We start from the raw sequence: 17,447 nt of genomic DNA, 5'->3' as shown, positions 1-17,447 counted from the left end.
CCCTCTACTTTTTCCTCAGTGCCCTATCACTCACCATGTAGGACCTACCCTGCATGGTCCTGTCAAAGTGCAACACCTTGCACTTGTCTATATTAAGTTCCATCTGCCATTTTTCAACCTAGTTATCCAGTTGGTCCAGATCCTGGTGCAACCTTTGGTAGTCTTCCTTGCTGTCCGCTACACCCACAAGCTTGGTAACACCCACAAATTTGCTGATCCAGTAACCACATTATCACCCAGATTGTGATATGGATGACAAACCACAATAGACTCAGCACCGATCCCTGCGACACACCTTTAGTTACAGGCCTCCAGTCAGAGGCACATGTCTACTACCACTTTATGGCTTCTCCCATGAAGCCAGTGTCTAATCCAATTTATTACCTCATCTTGAATGCCAAGCAACTGAACCTTCTTGACTAACCTCCCCTGTCGGACCTTGTCAAAGGCCTTCCTAAGTTTCATGTAGACAACATCTACTGCCATGCATTCATCAACTTTCCTGGTAACTTTCTCAAAAAACTCTGTAAGATTAGACACGGCTTACCACGCACAAAGCCTTGCTGAAATCCCTAATCAGTCCCTAACTATCTAAATACTTATATCTCCAGTCCCTTAGAATATCTTCTAGTAACTTTCCCACCATTGATTTCAGGCTCACTGGGCTATAATTTCCCAGCTTATTTTTAGAGCCTTTCTTAAACAACTGAACAAAATCAGCTATCCTCCCCAGCACCTCATTTGTGGATAAAGATGTTTTAAATATCTCTGCTAGGGCTCCTGCAATTTCTGCAATAGCCTCCCACAGTGTCTGAGGATTTATTGAACCTAACTTGCCTCAAGACAGCAAACCTCTCTTCCATAACCTCATTGCTGCTTTGCCTTACTTCTATAGACTCTATGTCCATCACGAGTAAATAAAGGTTGAAAAAATCCATTTAAGATCTCCCCATCTCTTTCAGCTCCATGCATAGATTACCAATCTGATCTTCCAGAGGACCAATTTTGCCTCTTGCAATCCTTTTGCTCTTAACATATCTGTAGAAGCCATAGAATTCTCCTTCACCTTATCTGCTCGAGCAACCTCATGCCTTGTCTGCCAAAGCAACCTCATGCTTTCTTTTAGCCCTCCTGATCTACTTAGTAAAAATTCTCTTGTATTTCTTATACTTGAGTGTCTCACTTGTTCCTACCGACCTATACCTGCTATGCGTCTCCTTTTTCTTAAACAGGGCCTCAATATCTCTCAGAAATCAAGGTTCCCTAAACCTGTTATCTTCGCCTTTTAATCTGACGGGAACATACAAACTCTGTATTCTCAGTATTTATCTTTTGAAGGCCTCCCATTTACCAAGCATACCTTAGCCAGAAAATAACCTATCCAACCCACACTTGCCAGAGCCTTTCTAATGCCATCAAGATTGGCCTTTCTCCAATTTAGAATCTTAGCTCAAGGACCAGACATAGCCTTTTCCATAATTGCCTTGAAACTAATGGCATTATGACCACTGGATGCAAAGTATTCCCCTACAAATATCTGTCATCTGCCCTATCTCATTCCCCAATGGGTGATCTAGTATCACACTCTCTGTAGTTGGGACTTCTATGTACTGATTAAGGAAATTTTCCTGAACACATTTAACAAACTCTTTCCCATCCAGCCCTTTTACAGTAAGGGAGTCCCAGTGAATATGTGGAAAGTTAAAATCACCTACTATCACATCCTCAAGATTCTTGCAGTAGTCTATGATTTCTCCACAAATTTGCTCCTCTAAATCCCGTGAACTGCTGGACAGTTAGAAAGTTGAGGATGTGCCATGTTGGTGCAAAAGTGTGATCGCCCAGCAGAATCCTTGTTAATTTGATTCAAATGGTGCATTTCACTGTATGTTTTGATATACATGTAACAAATAATGTTAACCTATCTTTGTAATATAGAAAAATGCAGTTTAAATGGCTCTGCACCCTTAGTAATTACAGGATTGATTCTTTGGTATATTAATCATTATTAATCATTAATCAATTCCTGAAAGATCGCTGCAGAAGGTTGACTTTGCTCTAACCCCTCTGAGACCCACCTCGATGTTATCAGCGTACTTTCATGTTGTTGTAAGTAAAAATCTTTGTTAATTAATGGGTTAAAACAGCAAAAGCAGATTGACGAATTGCAGTACAGTGGATCATATTAATTCAGCATGAAATGCTTCTGTTTCCCAAAGCTTTGAGTTGATGTGAACTTTTTTTTTGTTTCAGGGGAGAACAGATTTTCTCACAGGACAGAGGCTGGTATTGACTTGTCGCCGTCAAACAGATCCCTTAGTCAACCAACCCCACTCCACCTAGGGCCTGTTACACGGAGCTTCAGCCAAGATCAAAACAGCAGTGCCAAGCCTCTCACTATGGCTCCAGATGCTAATGGTAACTATGGGGCTTCCAAGCCCCTTATGGGAATTTCCTCTTACCTCTCGCGATCTAAGGAATTTATCAATGGCAGACCACAACAGGCAGTTTCCGGAGACAAAAAGGTTCACAGTTTTTCTGAAGCTTGCATCACTTCAGCATTGGATGCCTGTGGAAGAAACAAGGGCAGGCAAGATGAATGGCAGAAAATAGAACATGCAGTCTCAGTGGAGGGTAAGTGAAATCAGAGGTGGAATACGCCATCTCATGGTCTCTGTCATGCCCTTGCTAACTTCAGATAGCTCTCGATGAATGCACATAGCACTGGAGGAACCCAGTGGGTCATATGGAGAGAAATGGATGGTCAACATTTTGGGTTGTGACCCTTCATTTGGACCATTTGAGGAGTCTTGTCCAAATGAAAGTCCTTGACTGCCCATTCCCCTCCATAGATGCTGCCCAACCTGCTGAGTTCCTCCAGCAATTTGTGTGTTGCTCCAGATTTCAGCATCTCCATTGTGAATCCAACTAATTCTTCTGGTTGTAGCTCTCTTTAACAGGGTTAAGTTTGAGTAGAAAGTCCTTAAAATCCTGTTTAAATTGTGAGTTTTTTTTTACTTATTCCTCTTTTTCAAGCTTTCTGGGCCTAGCCAGAGAGGTTGTGCTTCTTAACTTGTCTTCCCTGGAGTCTAATTCCGATTGTACATCTCACAGAATGACTAACCACCCTTCAACCACTGTTATTGTTCATCGTGATTGCTCTTTGTTTCTTGTCCCCTGTTGCAAATATATACATTGTATAAATATTGTGGTCAATGAGTTGCAGTAGTCATGTGCCACCATTAGTCTTAACAACCTTGGGTGAACGGAGTGAATCGAAAGATCCAGGCTTTCAGTTGTCATCTGGTGAGCCACATTTGAATCAGCTGTCAATCCCCACAAAAAGTCATCTGTTGCTCAATCTGAGCAACAGAACAGTGGCCAGGATATATTTATATTTTTTTATTTAGAGATAATGCAGAACAGGCCCTCCTGGCCCAATGAGCCACAATGCCCAGCAACCCACCTCTTTAACCCTAGCCTATTCAAGGGACAGTTTACAATGACCAATTAACCAACTGAATGGTATGTCTTTGGAATGTGGGAGGAAACCAGAGCACTTGGAGAGAACCCATGCATTCATGGGAAGGACGTTCAAACTCCTTACAGATGCATGGGTTTTCTCCAAGTGCTCTGGTTTCCTCCTTACAAATGGTGTTGGAATTGCACTCTGATGAATATTGTCACACTAACTACTGTACTGTAGATGGTCTATACTTGTGGCTGCACCCAAGCATAAGTCAAAGCAGTGGTCAGGCAGGGTACTAGTGTTCATCTGGACATGTTGAACACTATAATTTAGTATTTACTGCTGAGGGAGCAATGCTTCAGGCGAAGCATATTTGAACTTTTATAGCAAGTTTTGAGATTGATGAGAAGTATGGCTTGTGCCATTTATCAAATAAAGGCAATATTTTTAAGCCTTTCCAGAGAGAAAATGCCTTGGAATAAATGGCAGAGAACCTTTGACCCAAGGTTTTTAATCATTGACACACCTCTACTACCAGACAGAACACAGCCTGGAAGGGGCAGTCTTGTCAAAAGGCCACTGGCTTCCTTTATAAGGAGGTAGCCTTGGAGATTTAATGGGAGTCGTAAAAACTAAGAGCCAGACTAGTCCTCTATTTTGGTCACAAGATGGTGAGTTGGGTGATGTTCCTTACAACTGCTGCCCTAGCTCCCAGTGATCACAAACCAAGGCAGAAGGTATCTTCTTTCTTCTAATTATAGGACTTGGGGTATGGACCCAACTGCTATTGGCAGAATTTCAGATGGTAATGAGGAGGTGAGCAGGAGTGACGTAGATCAGCCGGATGAGCAGTGTTGTAACAACAACCTTACACTCAACGTCAGTAAGACCAAGGAATTGAGTGTGGACTTCAGGAAAGGGAAATTGAAGGGTCACACACCAGTCCTCATTGTGGGATCAGTAGTGGTAAGGGTGACCCGTTTCAAGAAGGCACAACAGTGCCTGTTTTTAATTAGGAGTTTGAGGAGACTTGGTATGTCAGCAAAGATACTCACAAATTTCCACAGATATATGGTGGAGAGCATTCCAACTGGTTGCATCACTACATGGTGTGGAGGGGCCACTGCACAGGATCAGAAAAAGCTGCAGAAAATTGTAAATTCAGCCAACTCTATCATGGGCACTAGCCTCCCCAGCCTCGAGGAAACTTGCAAAAAAGTGATACCTCAAAAAGGTGGCATCCATCATTAAGGAGTCCATCACCCACTTCATGCTCTCTTCTCACTACTACTACCAAGGAAGAGATACAGGAGTCTGAAGCCACACACCCAACGCCTTAGGAATAGCTTCTTCCCCTCTGAATGGACACTGATCCCATGAACATTAGCTCATTAGTTTTGTTTCTTTTTGCTTTTTGCACTAATTATTTAATTTTTAATATATATATTCCTTTTTGTAATTTATAGTTTATTTAGTGTGTATTGCAATGTATTGCTGCCACAAAATGACATATTTCACAACATAAACCAGTAACACTAGACCTGATTCTGATATTGCTCAAAATAGACATAATGGTGGGGATCTCTGGAAGAAATTGAGCAGAGCTGCCAATTTTTCAGCCTCATCTTTAGCATCTTGTGTTGGACTCTACAGTCACTGAAGGTGGGGTGGAATTGGAATTGGTTTATTATTGCCACAGATACCAAGGTGCAGTGAAAATCTTGTCTTGCATACTATTCATACAGGTCAATTCACTGCAACAGTGCATTGGGGTATTTAAAGTGTAACAGCCACAGAGAAAGTACATTACAGGTAGTCAACAAGGTGCAAGTTATAACAAGGTAGATTGCTATTTCAAGAGTCCATCTTATTGCACTGGAGAACCACTCAATAGTCTTATAGCAGTGGGGTCGAAGCTGTCCTTGGGCCTGAAGTTACGTGCTTTCAGGCTTTTGTATATCTGCCTGATGGGAGACGGGAGAGAAGAGAAAGTTCAGAGCATTTGGGGTCTTTGATTATTCTGGCTGCTTTACTGAGGCAGACAGAGCTCGAGGAGGGGAACTCGATTTCCATGATGCGCTGAGCTGTGTCCACAATCACTGCACTTTATTGCAGTCTTAGGCAAAACAATTGTGAGAGCAAACTGTGATGCATCCAGATAGGATGCTTTCTGTGGTGCATTGATAAAAATTGCTAAAGGTCTTCTTGCAGTTTCCTCCTTCACTATTTAATTGTCCATCATACTTTATGGTCGGATGTAGTCGGACTGCAGCCCATCAACCTGATCTAGTGATTGTGGGAGGGCTTTGTTGCTTCATGTTCGTGAATATGTGTTGTTAGCTTTCACTGGATACTCAGCCACACGATCCTGCTCCCGGCATGCCCTGTTGCACCTCTCATTGACCTGGGGTTTACTGCCTAGCTGGATTGTAACCGCAGAGTGAGGCAAAAGCCAGGCCTTGAGGTTGCAGATTGTGGGCTATGCACTTCTGCTACCACTGATGCTCTATAGTGTCTAGAAACTGGGTGTCCAATTTTGTGTCTACCCCATCGGATACACTAGTCATGCCATACAGCATGCTGGAGGGTGTTTTAATGCAGCACGTTATCTCCATAAGGACTGCGATCAGCCTCACTAATCTGCATTTGACAGATTTATCTGCCATAAGGACACTAGTGAGGAAAAGACCAAGTAAATTTAGCCCCTCTTGGTGTAAACACATCCTTAAGGCTTAGCTGTCTCAGTTAGGGTGAGGGAATTACCAAGCCTCTCTTGGTGTCGAAGACCGAAGGTGCCACAACCAGGATATTTTCTATTCTGTAGCTACTTACAGTATATTTTTCTCAACATGAAGGAGTACTGATTCCTCAACTGAGGAAGGATGGTCAAAGTTCAAAGCTAAATTTATTACCAGAGTGCATACATGGCCACACATACAACCCTGACGTTCTTTTTCCTGCGACATACTCAGTAAATCTATAGAACGGTAACTGTAAACAGGATCAATGAACAAATTGTGCAAATGCAAATATAAATAAATAGCAATAAATAACAAGAGCATGAAATATCAAGATAAAGAGTCCTTAAAGAGAGTGGCAATCAGGTTTCCTTGCTGATTTTTGACTTGACGTTCTAGTCCTAGTGGGGTCTACTGTCACTATTGAGAAGTTCTTTGGCCACACCGTTCTGATAGTTTTGGATAGCATTACCAAGTTCTGGTGAAACAGAGATGCCAGGATTTGCAGTGGAAGTGTCAGAGATTTTGACTGAGAGATTGATTTTATGCATGTGGCTCTGTCAGACTTTTGATTAATGAGTGTGTGCTTCAACATTGCCAATTTAGTCTTGAATGTCCACAATAAAGGCCTCATTTATCTCACCAAGGGTAGTAATCTGGAGTAACTTTGCTGTTGGCAAAGGTGCTGCCTGGACCAGTGTTAGATGGCCTGTTTGGGTTTATTCTTTTTGAATATTTTGGGTTTCATACATCTGAAAGTCATAGCCAATTAAGAGTGTGTATGGGCAAATTTCCTTCCCTTCTCATGTGGATGTTAGTGAACCGGACACACCCTGTAGTGTCACGGTTTTCCTGGTAGGTTTAAGTAACTTGGCAGGAGCCTGGGAACCTGTATCAGAAAGGAGAAAATCTGAGCTGTAAAGAGCAAACAGGGGCTTGGGCAGAGGTATATTTGGAAGGCAAAATGGAGAAGACAGTAGTGCAGGGCAACAAAGGAGGATGAGGACAATGAGAGCATATCAGGGAGGGGCAGGGTATATCAGAGTGCACTGGCATGTAGAGTCTGGGTGAGGGGAAATTATCAAGTAAAACGAAGGTTCCTTATTTCATTATGTATAGCATTTGAAATGAGTAGATGGTTTGATGGACTGAGGAGAATTAAATATATACTCAGTGGCCACTTTATTAGATACAGTAGCCGCTGTGGAGATTTCTGTATGTTCATGCTCTTTTGTTGCAATAGCCCGTCTACTTCAAAGTTCAACATGTGCATTCTGAGATGCTCCTCTGCACACCACTGTTGTAATACAGGGTTATTTGTGTTTCTGTCACCAGTCTGGCCATTCTCCTTTGACCAATGTCATTAACAAGGTAATTTTACCCTCAGAACTGCCATTCACTGGATTTTTTTTTGTATTTTGCAATATCTATGATACTCAAACTACCCTGTCTGATACCAATAATCATTCCACGGCCAAAGTCACTTTGATCACACTTAATCCCCATTCTAAAGATTGTCCTGAACATCTTGACCATCTCTGTATGCTTTTATGTATTGAGTTGCTGCCACATGATTGGCTGATTAGATATTTGCAATAATGAAAGGATACCTAATAAAGTGGCCACTGAATGGATATGATGGTATGACCTCTACAGAAATGTGACTGCAACATAAACAAGACTTGGACTGCATATTTAGGAGTATTTGGTACTTCAGAAGGACAGACAGGAACATGAGGTAGAGTTGCTCAGTCAATAAAGGGTGCAGTGGTGAGAAATTCTATTGGTCCAGAAGCTCAAGATACAGTGAGGCTACAAAATATGGCAGTCCCAAATGATCAGGGAGTCATGCTATTTGAAACACTAAAGGGTAAGCGTGCAGATACAAGTGCTGACTAGGAAGGCTAATGGAATATTAGCCTTTTTTGCAAGAGCTGTAGTGTATAAATATAAATCAAAATTACAGGGAACTGGTGGGACAGCATTTGAAGTATGTCTTATGGTTTAATCTTCAGATGTGAGGGAGGATATACCTGCATTTCACAAATTGATTCCTGGGATAAAGAAGAGATTGAATAAAGAGAGCCTGAGGTAGTTGTGCCTTGACTCACTGGAGCTTAGAGCAATGAGAGATGATTGTATTGAAGCCTAGGATATTGAGGGGGGTTGAGAAGATTTCCCCCTAAGAACAGCTGTTGGAAGTTGCCCCCTTCTCAGGTCTGGGAGCACTGTAGCTGCACACTCCAGGCTGACGTACCGTAGATGAAATCCTGGAGGGATCATGGAGATGGTGATTAGGTAGGAATGTGGATGATAGTAAAGGATCTGCCACAGCTCGTGGAAAAGTTATGTATAGTTGGATATTCATGGGTGGTTGGTAGAGAAAGGGACATGAGGTGAGGTTGTCAGGGCTATCAATCATAGCTCATGAAAGGTTGTGTTATGAATGACTGACTCCCACTTCCAGTCCATGCTGTTATGGAAGGCAGTGTATCAGATAGAATACATGCAACACACTTCAAATGCTGGAGGAACTCAGTAGTAGCAGCTATGGAGAGGAATAAAGAGTTGATGTTCAGGCCAAGACCCTTCATCAGAATGTGTACTCCTTTCCCTCCCCCACTTTCTTATTCTGTATTCTTCCCTCTTCCTTTCCATTCCTGATGATATTAACTCCATTCCTCTCCATATATGCTACTTGACCTGCTGATTCACTCCAGCATTTTGTGTGTGCTGCTCCAGATTCCAGCATCTGCAGAATCTCTTGTGTTTTTGAACGCATGGGACCCACACCTCAAGGTTCAACCAGGTTTCTTCCCCACTGCTATCAGGTTCCTGAAATGACTTGAAAAAGCCTAACCCTATAGTATGATATTTTTATTTCTCTCAACTTCCATGAACACTGTGTCTATTTTGTTTATTTTGCCATGTAAGTTATAGATGTATAATTTATGTTAACTGATGTTTGTAATGTACTGTGTTGCTGCTGCAGAAAGCTCATTGACATTGTGTATTCATGCCTGTGACAATAAGCTTGTAACTTGGAACCTGGATGTGCAAAATGTGAGAAGGTGCACTGCATTATGATAAATAAAGAGAATACAAGATCCTTGGTGTGGCTGATAAAAAAGAGTAAGATACATTGTGATAGAGGAGGACATTTCTGACTTAATTGCAAACAAAATCAAAAAGCTCGATATTTATCTGCTACTTGTCCAGAATCTGCCCCAACAACAGGTGTAATTAATCCACACTGACATTGCATTTGCTATCAGAACACTGTTAATGGTCCTTGATAGATTGCCTCTGGGGCTCTGACTTGTTGGTGCATATAATATTATTAACTATTGCTTAGTATTTAATACAATTAGATCTTCACCACAAAAACTTTGATTGACCTTCCCACGGAAACTGTCCAACTTTGCAACCAGCATCACAATTAGGAACCATATAGTATATGTTGTGAAATTTGTTAACATAACAGCAGTAGTACAGTACAATACATGATAAATATAGACAAAAATGAATCAATTACAGTGAGTATATAAAGTGTATATGTATGTATGTGTGTGAATTCAATAGTTAAATTAAATAGTGCAGACATAGAAATAATAAAAAAGGAGAGGTGGTGTTCATGTTTTCAATGTCCATTTAGAAATTGGATGGCAGAGGGGAAGAAGCTGTCCCTGAATCGCTGCGTGTGTGTCTTCAGGCTCCTGTACTTCCTTCCTGGTGGTAACAATGAGAGGAGGGCTCGTCTTGGGTGATAGGGGTCCTTAATAATGGACGCCACCTTTCTGAGCCACCATTCCTTGAAGATGTCTTGGATGCTATGGAGTCTAGTAACCATGATGGCACTGACTAAATTTACAAGTTTCTACAACTCATTTTGATCTTGTGCAGTAGCCTCCCCCCCCGCCCCACCCCATTACCAGACAGAGATGCAGCCTGTACGAATGCTCTGTACGATACATTTTCAGAAGTTTTTGAGTGTTTTAGGTGACAAGCCAAATCTCCTCAAACTCCTAATGAAATATAGACACTGACTTGCCTTCATTATAGCTGCATCAATATGTTGGGACCAGGTTAGATTCTCAGAGGTATTGACACCCAGGAACTTGAAATTGCTCAATCTCTGCAGTAGCAACTGCCCTGGCACTAGAGAACCAAGTTCTCTTGTGACAGTATGCATTTGAAGGCATACCTCTCCCTTGTCATCTTCTCCATCCTCAATATGGCCTCCTGTAGATTGTTGTGACATATGAATTAGGAGACAAAGTAGGACATGCAGCCCTTCGACATTTTTCTACCATACAATAAGCTCATGGACTGATCTGATTCTTACCTGATCTTCCCACTCCTGTCTTTCTGTTGTAGGTTTTCCATCAAAGATAAGCAGTCATTGGGAAAATCTTGCTTTATGCACTTGTTATATCTGACCTAATTTTTTCAACTAGTTTCTTTGTCTCCAAAATCAAAATAGAATGAGTACAGCACAGAAAGAGACAATTTGGCCCATTGGGTTTAGGCTGGCTCCTAACTGAATAATCTCACCAATCTAAATATCCTCTTCTTACTGACAACCCTGCAAACTATTCTATCTCTCATGCCTATCCAGTTCATTTATCAAGACACTAGCTGACTCCACCTGCATCATTCTTACAGACAGTAAGCTCCAGCTCATATCAACTACCTGTGCAGTTCTTTTGATTCTCACATCCCTCATTTAAATCTGGCCCTCTTCGAGAATATTTAGCTTTATCTAAACATATGATTTTGCACAACTGCATCAAATCTCTTCACGATCTTTGTTTCCAAAACAAGCTCAACGTTTCCTTGCAGCTATCATTCCTGGATTCAGGATGATAATGAATTTCTGTACTCTCTCTGGGATCTTCACTCCCTTCCTAAAGTAAGACAATCAGAGATGGAGTCTTCAGAGCATCCATTTGACGGCCTCATGGGTCATAGATGGTTTCTCCTTAGCAAAACACTTATCCATGTATCTCTCTGTATTACACGTCCAGGGTGTTTAAGTGTTGTGACATGAATTTCCTGTTATATTTCACTGTCATATTTCATTTTGTTAGGAATAGCATAAATTCATATGGCAGTGTAATACTTTAATTGAACATTCAAGTGGAAAACTGACAATACAATGGTGCAGCTGGTAGTGCTGATGCCTCACAGCTCCTGTGATCCAGTAAACCCCAATAAAAACATCAAACTTCATTTCCTTTTCACAAAGCTATTTGATTTTTCATCATTAATCTAACTCTTCTCCGTGTCCTGCTGCGGTGTTCTTGATAAGTGTTTGAAGTTTACTGACTGTAGTTTCCTGCATGTGCTGCTTTCTAATCTCATTGTAGCTTTCCAAACTCTGGAGAAATTGGGGAACCTCAGCATCAGCTATCTCACCAGCCAGTTCTTTTTAGATCCCAAAATAGAGGTAATCAGAACAGTTACTCGTCAGCTGCGAACCAAAGTTTGTTCAGCCAGTACAATTTGACAGATAACTTTCTACCAGCATCAACATCATCATCTGTATATGGAAATTCCATGAAACTGGTGCAAAGTAATAATTCCCAGAGAATGTTGCAAAGGTTATGTTAGTCGATAGTTAGCACCTGGTTCAGTTCGTACATCTCAGAGGACATACATACTTTGATGAGTACGTATGTCCATCTGAGATTTGTGAATTGATCTAGAGGTTCTGATATCTAGAACCTCTATCTAGAATATCTAGATAGAGGTTCATATCTAGATATGAGAAGCATTAGACGTTTCTGAGCATCAACATCTCTGAGAATCTGCCCTGGGTCTAACACATTGATGCAATCACAAAGAAGGCACATAAGCGGCTCTACTTCATTAGCAATTTGAAGAGATGTCACCAACGAACCTTACAAAGTTCTATAAGTGCACGGAGAAAAGTATTTCAAAGATGAGAAAATCTGCCGATGCTGGAAATCCAAAACAACAAAATGCTGGAGGAACTCAGCAGGTCAGGCAGCATCTATGGATAAGAGTAAATGTTTCAGGCTGAGACCCTACATCAGGACTGAAAGGGAAGGGGAAGGAGTCAGAGCAAAGAGGTGGGGGAGGGGAAGAAGAGGCACAAGGCAGCAGCTGATAGGTGAAACTGGGAGAGGGGAGGGGTGAAGTAAAAAGCTGCAAAGTTATTGGTGAAAGAGGTAAAGGGCAGGAGAATGGGAAATCCGATTGGAGTGGATAGAAGACTATGGAAGAAAGGGTAAGGGGAAGGAGCACCAGAGGCAGATAAGGAGATAAGGTGAGAGAGGGAAACAGGAATAGGGAATGGTGAAGGGGGGAGGGTGCAATTACTGGAAATTTGAGAAATCTATGTTCATGCCATTAGGTTGGAGGACACCCATATGGAATATAAGATGTTGCTCCTCCAACCTGAGTGTGGTCTCCTTCTGGCAGTAGAGGAGGCCATGGATTGACATGTTGGAATGGGAATGGGAAGTAGAATTGAAATTGCTGGGGCCAGCATGACTTGAAGGGCCGTAAGGGCTTGATTTGCGCTGTGTCGCTAAAATAAACAAAAAATAAAAATAAATTCTTTGTTGTATATAAAGCTTCTGCTAAACTTGTTTAAGATGAGGAGTATGAAGGTTGGTGTCCAAAGATGTCCACTCGTTGTAACAACTGCAAAGTTTGACATGCATTGGATTGAAGTTTCTCCTGTAATACCACGAGCTCTTACTTTTTTAAAGCGGCCTTTTGTGCAGCACCTTGTCAAATTCCTCTGAAAATCCAAGTATACAACATCCACTGACTCTCCTTTGTCTATCCTGTTTGTTATTTCCTCAAAGAATTCCAACAGATTATCAGGCAAAATTTGTCCTGCTGAACTTGGCCTGTTTTATCATGTGCCTCCAAGTACCCTGAAAGTTCACCTTTGATAGTGGAATCCAACATCTTCCCAACCACTGAAGTCAGACTCACTGGCCTATAATTTCCTTTCTTCTTCCTTCTGAAGGAGTGGAGTGACATTTGCAAATTTCCAGTCCTCTAGAACCATACTTACTGAGTTCATCTGCCATTTCTCTGTGTCACCACTTCTGGCTGCTCACCCACCACCCCTCCTCCTTAAAATGCTGTGGACCTGATCTGAGATATCCCTGACCATCGCTCCTGGGAGGGAACATACCGTCCAGGTGTCACTTTCACATCAATAGAGTCTCCTGTCTGCTCCTCCAACTATGAGATATCCTATCATTACTACACTCTTCTTCTCATCCCTTGCTTTCTGAGCTACAGAGCCAGGGAGTCGGTTGCTGTGGCATCCCCCTGGTAGGCCATTCCCCCTCAACAGTATCCAAAGTAGTATAGTTATTATTGAGGAGAACGGCCACAGGGGCACTCTGCACTGGCTGCCTATTCCCTTTCCCTCTCCCTCCAGTCATCCAGCTACCTGCCTCCTGCAGCCTAAAGGTAACAATCTCCATAGAGCTCCTATCTATCACTTCCTCATTCGTCCGTATGAGTTGAAGGGCATTAAGGTGAAGCCCACACACATCCAGACACACATCCAATTTTCAGAAAAGGATAAATATGGTCAAAATAGACTCAATTACTTGGAGTAGGAAAGGAGATAACTTCTTGTAAATAGCAAATCTCTAAGAGCTGAGATTCAGTTTGTGGAAGTGCCTCAGTCAGAGAGTTATGGATTTAAATGTTATTTGAGATTTGATTATAAATTTCAGGCTGATGTTCCAGGACTAAAGAGAATGAAGTGGGATGTTTATTTATGACATAGTAAGCAAGCTGATCTTTAGTGTAGACATCTCAACTGCTGTGGAGAGGATGGTTACTCTTGCTCTAACAATTAAATTAAAAATGATTATTAAATGCTGAATAAGACTATCCCTTAACTTGGATCATTACATTTGCAATCGTTAAGCTCCTTTTCTCCCAGAATGCTATTTAATTTCTTGCTGGACACTTCAGTTTGATTAATAGTCAGTAGCCTGCAGTCAGTCTAAGTGCTTTACTTTGAGAGATAATGTATCCCAACTATGTTGGAACTCTGAAGGACGAGGAATAAACTGAGATACACCATATGAATCAAAACAACTAATTTAATATACTAAACAAACTGTAGTTGAGAAATCTTAGCAGATGTAGATTAGTCCGTTTGTCTTCTAATGTTTACACCAAACTAGCACAAAAAGAATACAGCCAATACTTCAGGAATCCTTTCTATATCATTCAGAGAGCTTTTGTGCTGTGCTGTTATAATGGTGGTTAGGTCTACTCCCAATGGTTTATTGTATGCCATCCCTCCACTAACTCTCCCGCCCACCAGCTACTGCACTATTATTAACAGCTTTGTGGTGTTCTATAAAGCTCTCGTGCTCACAGAAGTGTCCAGGAGATTAATCTTTTATTCTTTGTAAGTAACTTTCTTAAGCACTCAATAAAAAAGTGAAATAAAGAACTTTAGACAAAAATAGAGACTCAGATGTCATATTTTAATAATCAGCTGATTTACTTATGTGTAGAAGCCCACTCAACCCATTAGATCCATGCTAACTCCCGGCAGAAAAATCCATTAATCCCATTCCCCATCTCCTATTTCCCTGTAGTTTTGCAACTCAATCTGTCCACTGACTCCCATTTAACCACTTATCTGTACTAAGGAATAATATACAGCAGGCAGTTAACCCATCAGTCAGAGCTGAGGTAACAGTCCAAATGATTGAGAACATGTACAACAGCAATTCAGTTCTTGGGGCTAGCAAAGTTGTTAAGCAATAATTTTGACTTGGACCATTGTTAAATACTCCAGCACACCTCATTATTTCAATTCCATTTATTTTCAGCAAGAAGGGGTTGCAAATTTATTAAGTTCCTTTAAATTCTCTGATTATTTTAGAGAAATACAGAAAAGGTGCCCTCTTTGGAAGAAATTTGAATCACAAATGGCATCTTCTAAAGATCGATATTTAATCTACTTGACAGTTTTTTTCATTTTAATACTCCAAGCTGGTAACTATGCTGTACTCTCAGTGAAAATCCTAGGCCAATGTAATCCCTATTTATTGTTGTTCACCACAAACCGTCTAGGTGCCTTGGTGTAGATAGGGGATGAGGCCTAGTCTTTTTTTTATCTGTGTTGGACTGGCCGTATCCACTACTTTTTGTAGGCTTTCCTGTTCAAGGGCATTGGTTTTTCCATACCAGGCCATGATGCAACCAATCAATATAGTCTCCACTGCTACTTTAAAGAAGTTTTGTCATGCTGAATAATGACATGCTGAATCTTCGCAAACGTCAATGTAAGTAGAGGCAGTGCTGAGCTTTCTATGTAATGGCACTTACTGAACGTGCTGGAGCCAGGCCAGATCCTCTTAAATGATAACACCGGGAAATTTAAAGTTACTGACTCTCTCCAGCTTTGATATCTCAATGAGGACAGGCTCATAGACCTCCACTATCCCCATTTTGTAGTCAGCTCCTTGGTCTTGCTGACATTGAGAATGAGGTTGTTGGTGTGGCACCAGTCAGCCAAATTTTCAATATCCCTCCTATATGCTAATTTATCACAACCTTTGATTCGGTCAACGACAGTGGTGTCATCGGTAAACTTAAATATGGCATTGGAGCTGTGCTTAGCCTCACATCCATAAATGCAATACAATACAATAAATGCACCACTTTCCCTACATTAAATGTGTCATGAGTTCAATACAGTTTCTTGCAATGTGTCAAATGCCACTGACATTTCCTTCTTAGACTTGCAAGACTGTTGCAGAAGACCCAGACCCTCATAGTATCCAGCGGTGGTAAATAAGGCAAATGCAATGATGGCATTTATTTCAAGGGAATAGAATATAAAAGCAAGGAGATAATGCTGACCCTAGTCAGACCACACTTAGAGTATCGTCAACAGTTTTGGGCCCCATATCTCAGAAGGGATGTGTTGTCATTGAAGAGAGTCCAGAGGAGGTTCACGAGGATGATTTCAGGAATGAAGGAGTTAACATATGAGGAATGTTTGGCAGCTTTGGGCCTGTACTCACTGGAATTTAAAAGAATGCAGAGGGATCTAATTGAAACTACTGAATGTTGAAAGGACTAGATAGGGTGGATGTGGAGAGGTTGTTTCTTATGGTGGGACTATCCAGAACTAGAAGGCGCAGTCTCAAAATTCAGGAGCGACCCTTTAGAACAGAAGTAAGGAGGATTTTTTTTTAGCCAGAGAGTAGTAAATCTGTGGAATGCTTTGCCACGGACTGCGGTGGAGGCCAAGTCCGTGTATATAGTTAAGGCGGAAGTTGATTTTTTCCTGATCGGTCAGGCCATCAAAGGATATGACAAGGGGGCCAGTGTATGGGGTTGAGTGGGATCCACACTCAGCCATGGTGGAATGGTGGAGCAGACTCGATGGGCTGAATGGCCTAATTCTGCTCCTAAGTCTTATGGTCTTATGGTGGATCAGCTTTATTCTCTACATGCTGTGCAGTTCCATGTACTGTGGAGTGTTTGTCAGAGTGTGACATACAACAAAAAATACCATTGAACAATTATAAGATTAAAGAATTATATAAAAATTAGTCTTATAGGTTAAAGTACAGATATGGAATAAAATATGCATACATGCACGAAAACCAATGTGTATTTACAGTGTAAACTGTATTATAAAAGTGCAGTGACTGAGGTAATAGATAGGGTGGAGTGGCGTTGGCTAACCAGAATGGGTGATCAGATTAAATGCATGGGGGAAGAAACTTTTAAGATGGTGTTTGTTTTTGTTTGAACATCCCTATAGCACTTTCCAGAAAGGAGATTTTTGAAAAGGCTGTTTGCAGATTTGGTGGTGTCTGCAATGATTTTCCTGCCCAATTCTTTGTCCTGGAGACATACAAGTCCTGCAGTGAAGGTAGACCTGTGAGAGGATGCTGCACAAAATGAGACAGTAGTAGCTGATGTGATGAATAACAAGATAATAAGCAAGAATTAGAATTTGAGACCAAGTTAGAAATGTAAAAGCATATAGTAAGAGTCCCCATGGATGTGTAACACAAGAAGTTTTTAAAAAGTAAGGATTTGTTATATAAAAGTTAAGTCTGCAGAATTAATCATAGAAAATAAAGAGATTGTAGATGAATTAAAGAGGGATTCTGCATTGACCTTCACTACACACACTATAAGTAACATCCCAGATGTAACTGAAATTCAGGAAATGGAAAGGAGGGAAGGAGGTAAAT

The 17,447-nt window shown here is 41.2% G+C and overlaps 1 protein-coding gene across 1 annotated transcript in view; it reads left to right on the top strand.

Annotated features, from left to right (window-relative positions):
- The window catches only part of ptpn20 (protein tyrosine phosphatase non-receptor type 20), a 419,828-nt gene that overhangs the window by 140,879 nt on the left and 261,502 nt on the right, over positions 1-17,447 (top strand). The window contains exon 7 of the mRNA XM_073025740.1: positions 2,254-2,634. Within this exon, the coding sequence (XP_072881841.1) occupies positions 2,254-2,634 (381 nt within the window). The remainder of the gene's footprint in view (positions 1-2,253; positions 2,635-17,447) is intronic.

This window comes from Hemitrygon akajei, chromosome 21, assembly GCF_048418815.1.
Source record: "Hemitrygon akajei chromosome 21, sHemAka1.3, whole genome shotgun sequence".
Classification (NCBI taxonomy): Eukaryota; Metazoa; Chordata; class Chondrichthyes; order Myliobatiformes; family Dasyatidae; genus Hemitrygon; species Hemitrygon akajei.
The sequence above is the reverse complement of the archived record's forward strand: the minus strand, read 5'-3'. Positions and strand labels throughout refer to the sequence as shown.